General features: G+C 43.5%; 1 protein-coding gene and 1 pseudogene across 1 annotated transcript; both read left to right on the top strand.

Moving 5' to 3' along the window:
- Positions 1-906: 906 nt before the first annotated feature.
- Positions 907-4,415, top strand: LOC123125383 (putative G-type lectin S-receptor-like serine/threonine-protein kinase At1g61610; annotated as a pseudogene).
- A 512-nt stretch (positions 4,416-4,927) lies between these two features.
- On the top strand, positions 4,928-9,133 carry LOC123125382 (G-type lectin S-receptor-like serine/threonine-protein kinase At1g11300). Its single transcript, XM_044545887.1, has 7 exons — positions 4,928-6,421; positions 6,495-6,596; positions 7,540-7,733; positions 7,829-8,036; positions 8,116-8,353; positions 8,441-8,591; positions 8,707-9,133. Exons 1-7 carry the CDS (start codon positions 5,071-5,073, stop codon positions 9,007-9,009), a joined length of 2,547 nt encoding a protein of 848 aa, XP_044401822.1. The 5' UTR covers positions 4,928-5,070; the 3' UTR covers positions 9,010-9,133.
- The last annotated feature ends 634 nt before the right edge of the window (positions 9,134-9,767 follow it).

Below are 9,767 nucleotides of genomic sequence, written 5' to 3'. Positions count from 1 at the left end.
TTTAGACGTTGGCATATATAGTCTCCAATATGTATCTTTGACCACTATCTCTATATATGCTATTAGAAATTCCTGTTTTTTTATATAGTGCAAATATGTTCAATGCAAATGTAGTGATATTGTTTTAATCTTACAGTCCAAATATATTTTTGTATGTACTTGTAGTCAAAAGTGGAAAAGGTTGGCCGTATGCTTTCTAGAACTCATCTATTTACTAACTTATATATGTTACGTACGAATCTACCTGGAGAAGGTTCTGAACTCATCTATTTACTAACTTATACATTTCGTTCCATGCATGATGTCCGTGCTGCTGACCTTTTTTTCAAACTACTATTCGTCTTGCAGGTTACTCCCTCCGTTCCTAAATACTTGTCTTTCTAGGCATTTCAACAAGTGACTACATACGGAGTAAAATGAGTGAATCTACACTCTAAAATATGTCTACATACATCCGTATGTGATATTCATTTGAAATGCCTAGAAAGACAAGTATTTAGGAACGGAGGGAGTATTTGGTAAGCTGAAGATAAGGAAGAGAGACCTGATGGCGCTGCGCTCGATGACTACCAGACATGGTTTTGGCCGGTAAACTGGTTGTTCTATATATGGTTTTGGCCGATAAACTGGTTGTTCTGACTATTCGCCATGACGGTACCATCCAACCCAACTCCCACGTCGACAGCTGAAATATTCAATCATCTTCTTTGCATTATTCAATCATCTTCTTCCGCGATAGAACATACCTGGATGCTGCACTCGTCAAAGCTGTTTTTCCGTGTAGACCAAGGCTCGACTCACGTACTTACTTCCCTTAGCGCTTAAATAGCCTACCTATCTAGTAAGTACTAGTAGAATTTTTGGCCTAATCAATCAAAGGATCGGTCAGCTCTCATCTGCTGCACCATGGTGCTGATCATAGAGATCCTGCCGTTGTGTGTGCCGGAAGACCGGCAAATCTCCCCCGGCAACACCATCGTCTCCGACGGCGGTTCTTTTGCCTTTGGCTTCTTCTCCCCTTCAAACTCAACGAGTACACCGGCCAAATTGTATCTTGGTATATGGTACAACGACATTCCTGACCTCACCGTGGTGTGGGTCGCCAACCGAGAAACCCCGGCCACCAACAACTCAAAACCGATGCTCTCCCTCACCAACAGCTCCAATCTTGTTCTGTCTGATGGTGACGGCCGTGCCCTTTGGATGACCACCAACATGGCGGCTTCCCCTGGCTCGTCTCCCCCGTCTGCGGTGCTTCTAAACACAGGAAACCTCATCATCCGGTCGTCAAATGGCACCATGTTGTGGCAAAGCTTCGACCACCTAACCGACACGTTGCTCCCGGGCATGAAGGTTCGGATCTGGTACAATACGGGCGCCAGTCAGCGGCTAGTATCCTGGAAGGGTCCAGGTGACCCCTCGCCGGGGAGATTCTCCTTCGGCGGTGATACAAGCACACTCCTCCAAGTATTCATCTGCGACGGGGCACGGCCGATAGTCCGTACCCCTCCATGGACAGGGTACCAAGTGACAAGCGAACATCAATACCAGCAGGGGAATAATGCCAGCGCAGATGTCATCACCTACCTGGCCGTCGTGGACAACAAAGAGGAGATCTATTTCACCTACACTTTCTCCGACGGCGCCCCGCACACCAGGTACATCCTAACATACTTCGGCGAGTATCAACTCCAAAGCTGGAGCAGCAAGACATCAGAGTGGTCCGTCCTCTGGAAGTGGCCATTTTCAGGGTGCAACATCTACGGCTACTGCGATGCGACGGCGGTCCCTACTTGTAAGTGCCTCAATGGCTTTGAGCCGGTAAGCATAGATGAGTGGACCGGTGGAAGGTTCTCGGCGGGATGCAAGCGCAAGGAGCCGCTGCTTGGCTGTAATGATAGCTTCTTGGCCTTGCCGGCGATGAAGTCACCGGACAGGTTTATGCTAGTTGGCGGGAACAAAAGCACGTGTGAGGACTGTGCGATAGAGTGCGGCCGCAACTGCTCCTGTGTACCATATGCGTGCGCCAACCTGAGCAGCAGCAGGTCCGGAGGAGATGTGACAAGGTGTTTGTTATGGACAGGGGAGTTGGTTGACACGGGCAATTTTGGCGCGGACCTTTTGGTTGCCACTGACACACTCTATCTCCGGCTTGCAGGCTTGGATGCAGCAAATGATACCAAATATTTCCCTGCACTAGTTCACTCAAGTATTGTGCTTGCATGGTTTGTCTTTTTATTCTATGTATTTATCGCAGGTATAAGGACAAAGAAGAATGCGGTGAAAATTGTACTGTCAGTTCTAGGAAGTGGTGTTTTGGTACTTATAAGCATTTGGTTGGCATGGATAAAACTGAAAGGTACTTTTCAACACATAGACAATCACACTCAGATAGTGCATTTGATTACCTGATCTTACAATTCGTATGTATTATTGTACTCTACTCTTGCGCTAGAAGATACTTGAATCAACGAAAAAAATGAGCAAATAACCGCTTAGGTGATTTTAAGCATTGTTTAACCAGCATGAGTGGCAACCACTGTAAGGATAATGGACAATCTGCTATGAAATAAGATGGGAGTACAGTGCTAGAGAAACTAGACTCAACATCCACAAGAATCAGGAAAGAACGTCCAACTCACTGATTTTGTGCTAACATGGTGGGAGCAAGAATGGGGGTGAGATGGAAGGCTAGGAAGAATACTTATCTTATCTAACATGTGTTGTGCATCTTATATGCTGCGTCATCAGCATATTGTTATTGTTTGATCTCTCATTTTCCGTATATACTAAGTATTTGCCACTGCCTGGCTGATAAAACTTACATTAAGGATAATAGGTTGACTTTCCCTGTCAGTTGTCGTCTATTGAAAGTTTGGCACCTCCGTGTCGACTCTTATATAGAACCTTTTACTTTTGTTATGTTGGTTTGTCTATTAGAGAATTAATGGCTATATATTGTGGTAGCAGGTAAGAACAAAAAATGAAAAAAAAAACACATAAGAATGCAACCTTCGACGATATGAGTACATCTTATGAACTTCGGGAAGGAAACGCTCCACATGAACATGAATTTCCATTTGCCAGATTCGATGAAATCTCCCAAGCAACGAACAATTTCTCTGAAACATGTACGATTGGACAAGGGGGCTTTGGTAAAGTTTACAAGGTAACTCGTTTGATACTTCCTACTATTTTTTAAAATCATTAATATTTTGTGGTCGCTGTGACAAACTTAAATCTAGATTTTAACTTCAAATACTCTAGGGGATGTTGGGTGGTCAAGAAGTTGCTGTCAAGAGGCTAAGTAAGGATTCTCAACAAGGAACAAAGGAATTCAAGAATGAAGTCATTCTAATTGCCAAATTGCAGCACAGAAACTTGGTTCTTCTTGGATGTTTTGGGGAGGGAGATGAGAAGTTGTTGATCTATGAGTATCTACCAAACAAGAGCTTAGATACTACTCTCTTTGGTACAAATTCTTGTAACACAAAATAATTCCCTTAAAAAGCTCAAAACAGCAATGTAACATATTGTTGCAATTCCTTCTGTTTACAGACGATTCAAGAAAGTTGATGCTAGATTGGGCAACAAGGTTTAATATAATCAAAGGGGTTGCTAGGGGACTTCTCTACCTCCACTGAGATTCAAGACCAACTATAATTCACAGAGATCTCAAGGCTGAAAATGTTTTGCTAGATGCAGAGATGAAACCTAAGATAGCAGATTTCGGTATGGCGAGGATCTTCGGTGATAACCAACAAGATGCAAATACCCAGCGCGTCGTCGGTACATAGTGAGTATCTAACGGGAAAAACTCATGTTAGTATTGAATAATTTAATTCCCATTCAATAACTCTTGTACTTGAATGATCAAGCAGTGGCTACATGGCTCCTGAGTATGCAATGGAAGGCGTCTTCTCTACCAAATCCGATGTCTATAGTTTCGGTGTATTACTACTGGAGGTTGTAACTAGTATAAGGAGAAACTCCTATAGTCAAAGCATGGGCTTCCCAAGCCTCACGGTCTATGTGAGTATGCTCAAGACTTATCTTGAGTTTTTTTAATGGAAGTGGACCGAATTTCTGAAGCGTCTTTTACTTTGTTCTAGACATGGAATATGTGGAAGGAAGGGAAGACTGCTGATTTACCGGACTCATCTATCATGGATACTTGTTCAACGGATGAAGTTTTGCTTTGTGTCCATGTAGCACTCTTGTGTGTGCAGGAGAACCCAGATGACAGGCCACATATGTCATCTATTGTGTTCGTCCTAGAGAATGGAAGCACTACACTTCCTGCCCCCAATAGCACAGCCTACTTTGCGCGACAAGGCGCCCAGATGGAGCAAATAAAAATTGATATTCAAACTTCCATGAATGGTGTTACTATCACCGAGATGGACGGGAGATGATTTTATTTTCATTTTTAGATAATATATCAAAATGCTCTTTGAAACTGTATGTATAACACGGCATTTCTTGTTTTGCAAAAAAAATGTATCACAAAAAAAAATGCCGGTCTCTATAATTTCCAGGCATCCTGTGTTGTTCAGAAGTTGTTATCTTATGTGTTCTGTATTCTGTTTCTGACATCGGCAACATTATCTGTAGCAGAAACAAGATGCCCTCTCTGTAAAGTAGTGATCTAAAAGATCTTATATTTAGTTTACAGAGGGAGTACATATTAAGATACTTTAACACAATTGGGGATGAGAATAAAAACCAGGCTCCAACTGCATCGAGGATATAGCAGCCGGGCCGGTATAACTTATATTTCAGTCGCTAGTCTGACTGGTAAGCAAGTGACGATGGCATCCCAACTCCGACGTGAACAGCTGAGATGTCAACTCCATCCAACGCACACTCAACTACCCCAAGCCAATCTACCAAAATTCCACAAGCTTTGCATTATTCAATCCTCAGCCGAGATGTCAGTTTTGACAAGTCGTTCTCTCGTTCGTGATAGCAGTTTTTTGTTTTTGTTTTTTTTGCTTGTGACTTTGTGAGCAAGGCTCGATGCAAGCGAACCATCTTAGCACCACCAATAGTATGGCCTACTAGCTACCGATGGATTGGCCGGCTCCCCCATGCTGCACCACCACTGCTGTTCTGATCATTCTTATCCTCTTGCCGTTGAGTGTGTCCGCCGACGACCGGCTTGCTCCCGGTAAGCCGCTCTTCCCAAACTCCACCATCGTCTCCGACGGCGGTGCTTTCACCTTAGGCTTCTTCTCGCCTTCCAACTCCAGCATTCCAGCTGGGCTGTACCTCGGCATATGGTACAACGATGTTCCCGAGCTCACCACTGTGTGGGTCGCCAACCGAGAAACTCCGGCCACCAACACGACTACACTGATGCTCTCCCTCACCAACACCCCCAATCTTGTTCTATCCGACGGTGATGTCGGTGGCCGTGCCGTTTGGATGACAACCAACGTGGCTACTGTTTTGGGCTCGTCTCCCCCTGTGGCAGTGCTTCTGAACAACGGCAACCTCGTCATCCGGTCATCGAACGGCACCACGTTGTGGCAGAGCTTTGACCATCCCACCGACACGTTCCTCCCTGGCATGAAGCTCCGCATCCAGTACAACAAGCCTGGCACTAGTGACCGTCTTGTTTCTTGGAAGGGCCCTGGCGACCCTTCGCCGGGGAGCTTCTCCTATGGCGGCGATCCAATCACGTTCCTCCAAGTAATTCTTTGGGATGGGGAGCGCCGGGTTTCCCGCAGCGGGCCATGGACGGGGTACTTGGTGAAGAGCGAGCGCCGGTACCAGCAGGCGAACGCCAGCGCGGACATCATCATCTACCTAGCCGTTGTGGACAGCGATGAGGAGATCTACATCACCTACAGCCTCTCTGACGGCGCCCCACACACCAGGTACGTGTTGACCTACTTCGGAGAGTACCTAGTACAGAGCTGGAATAGCAAGACATCGACGTGGTTAGTCCTCGGGAAATGGCCATCCCCCGAATGCAACCGCTATGGTTATTGTGGCGCATACGGCTACTGCGATGAGACAGCGGCGCCAACGCCGACGTGCAAGTGTTTTGATGGCTTCAAGCCAGCAAACACGGTGGAGTGGACAAATGGTAGGTTCTCAGCAGGGTGCCGGCGAAAAGAGCCACTGCAAGGGTGCACCGACGGCTTCTTGGCCCTGCCAAGGATGAAGTCGCCTGACAGATTTTCAATTGTCGGCGGGGGCACGAGTACGTTCGAGGAGTGTGCGGCTGAGTGCAACCGCAACTGCTCATGCGTGGCATACGCATATGCCAACCTCGGCAGCGGCAGGTCCAGGGGAGACGTGACGAGGTGCCTGGTGTGGTCTGGGGACTTGGTTGACACTGGGAAAATAGGCGAAGAGCTCGGCAGCGACACACTCTATGTCCGACTTGTAGGCGTGGACGCAACATCATCTGGTGCCAAATCCCTCCCCCTATACTAGCTATGCTTGTTTTTTTTATGCTATGTATGAATTTAAGTATTTTGCAGGTAAAGGAACAAAGAGGAATGTTATGAAGATTGTGCTGCCAGTTTTAGGAAGCAGTTTTCTGGTATTTGTATGCATTTCATTGGCATGGTTAAAACTCAAAGGTAAACTTGCTATTCCGCTACGTGATAATCCATATTTACTTACCACAGTTTGGTGTCTACTTCTATATTGTGTCCTTCGACTACAAATCATTGAACCCACACAAAGTAGAGCGAAAAAACACTTAGGTGAGTTAATGATTGGTTTAACTGACATCCATTGCAAACGATGTGATGGCAATGGACAATATTCAAGCTATTTCCTCCATTGCAAATTAAATGAAGTTCAACTTTTGTCCGCGGTCAAGCCTTTAAATATGACCAAGTCTGCATGAAAAAATGCTAACATTTGCAACATTAAATATCCATAATATAAAAATAAATTTTATCACGAAACTAAATTGCTCTTTTAGATGTTAATATATTTCCTATAGATTTGATCAAACTCTAAATTCTGACTTAGGACAAAACTAAAACTTCAATAAATATGGAGGAAGTAGCAACTATGGGCATGTTATGAGCTAAGTTTTCTAAGCAAGTGGCGGCTAAGTTTCGTGGTTTCATCTAATGTTTTAGCTCCTTCCACCGTGTACCGAATAATATAAAGTAGCCATCGTTTTTTTTCTGCCTGCAGTTTTCTTGGTTTCTTTGGACTGGTATGACTTCTCATAACTGACATATTGGCCCGTTAGATAATTTTACTGTGTGGACTTGAATATTCTACTTGAACTCATTCTAGGATAAAAGCTATGAGACTCCGACCTTCCAATGGTTAGGATCACCTCCACCATAAAGAAGCTACCCTTGGAGCATATCCAGCCCTCCAAATATCTATAACTACCAAAAAAAAAGTATTTTTAGAGAGTTACACTATCTAACACTTCCTATAAATGTGTAACTCCTTCAAATATGATGAGATATGTTTAGGGAGGAGCAAATTCTGCCTATATCTGAGAAAAAAATGAATCTGAGATACTTATTAGGGGTTATAACATTGTGGGAGCAGGCAAGAGAGAAAAATGGAGAAAACGCAAGAATGTATCATTGGTAGGTACGAGTACCTCTTATGAACTTAGTGAAGGTAACCTTTCCCATGAACATGAATTCCCATTCATAAGATTTGAGGAAATTGCCTTCGCGACACACAGTTTCTCTGAAACATGTATGATTGGACAAGGAGGCTTTGGCAAAGTTTACAAGGTAACTCATTTCGTAGTTTTCTAATATTCTTATAAATCAACAAAATTGAGTGGTTCACATAACAAAAATCAAGCTCGTAACTTCAAATTTTCCAGGGGTTGTTAGGTGGGCAAGAAGTTGCTGTCAAGAGGCTAAGTAGGGATTCTCAACAAGGAACAAAGGAGTTTAAGAATGAAGTAATTCTAATTGCCAAACTGCAACACAGAAACTTGGTTCAACTTCTCGGGTGTTGTGCAGAAGGAGATGAAAAGTTGTTGATTTATGAGTATCTCCCTAACAAGAGCTTAGATGCTACACTTTTTGGTATAAATTCTAACAACACACTATTTTCGTAAAACAGCTCAAAACATGTTTGCTCACATTTTCATCGATATGTTTACAGATGGTTCAAGAAAAATGTTGCTAGATTGGGCGACACGATTTAATATAATCAAAGGGGTCGCAAGGGGGCTTCTTTACCTACACCAAGATTCAAGACTGACCATAATTCATAGGGATCTTAAAGCTGGAAATGTTTTGCTAGATGCAGAGATGAGACCCAAGATAGCGGATTTTGGTATGGCAAGGATCTTCGGAGATAACCAACAAAATGCGAGTACCCAGCGTGTTGTCGGAACGTAGTAAGTATGCATTGTGAAGCACTCATACTAAGTTTGGATCAATTCAACTCCCATTCCGTAACTCTTGCAATTGAAATGATCAAGCAGTGGTTACATGGCTCCTGAGTACGCAATGGAGGGTGTCTTCTCTACGAAGTCCGACGTCTATAGCTTTGGCGTGTTAGTATTGGAGGTCGTAACTGGTATAAGGAGAAATTCCAGTAATCAAACCATGGGCTTCCCTAGCCTCATAGTCTATGTAAGTACATACAAGACTTCCCTCAAGTTCCATTTTGTAGGTGTATGAGTTTCTGAAACAATTTTTAGTTTGACATACAAAATGAAAAATAATATGATGTTCTTGGTTGTTTCAGTCATGGAATATGTGGAAGGAAGGGAAGACAGAGGAACTGCCAGACTCATCTATCATGGATACTTGTTCACTAGATGAAGTTTTACTTTGTATCCACGTAGCATTGTTATGTGTCCAAGAGAACCCAGATGACAGACCCCTCATGTCATTAGTCGTGTTTATACTAGAGAATGGAAGCACCACACTTCCAGCCCCCAGTCGCCCTGCCTACTTTGCGCGGCGAAGCATTGAAATGCTGCAAATTGGAGATGATATTCAGAACTCTGTGAATAGTTTTACTCTGACTGAGATAGAGGGGCGATGAAACGATGGTTCTTCTGTTCTATAGCTGTTGAACATATTATCAAAAGATGTCTGGCAAAACAACATGGCTATGTAACACATCTGTTGTTTAGTAGTCATTACCTTTGAATGTGTTTTCTGTTCCACTATTGGCCTTGATACACCTCATTTTGGAAGACGAGAAAAACAAGTTATCGATTCGGTGACCATTTGGTGGAACGTGCTGTCATTTCTCTTTTCCATTTGGTTGCTTTGCTTTGGCTTTTATTTGTACAATTTAATTCTGTCTTTTGGAGAGAGAGTCCTCTTGCTAATTTGTGTTTTTAACACTTCCTGCTCCTAATTTCATTTCTCAAGGAAACTATAACCAACACAGGTCCAGGAAATAAGCAACATGAGTACAGGACCGTAGGCTTCCAGCTAGTAACCACCATCAGTTCCCAAAACAGCTCTAAACATAAGCTACAGGAGTCCCACCAGCTGATACAAATGGGGTTCTTTCTGCATAGTCTCCAGGACACATGTTCTATCTGGTCTCTGTACTCTGTTACTTGGTTAATGTAACGTGTGCGGTTTCTCTCAACAAAATAAATAAACAGCTAACAGCAAAAGCCTAACTGAACAAACAAACGATGAACTGAAAGAGGAGCCTGCCTCCATCATTGTACAGTTTGATCATTTTCTCAGTATTCTCTTTCTCCTCTTATTTAATGGATGAGGCAAATTTGTTGCCTCCGTTTCGAAAAAAATACAAATTAATATTCAATCCTAGTGCTACAG

The sequence above is a fragment of the Triticum aestivum genome, chromosome 5D, assembly GCF_018294505.1.
Source record: "Triticum aestivum cultivar Chinese Spring chromosome 5D, IWGSC CS RefSeq v2.1, whole genome shotgun sequence".
Lineage (NCBI taxonomy): Eukaryota > Viridiplantae > Streptophyta > Magnoliopsida > Poales > Poaceae > Triticum > Triticum aestivum.
This window is presented reverse-complemented; position numbering and strand designations above follow the sequence as displayed.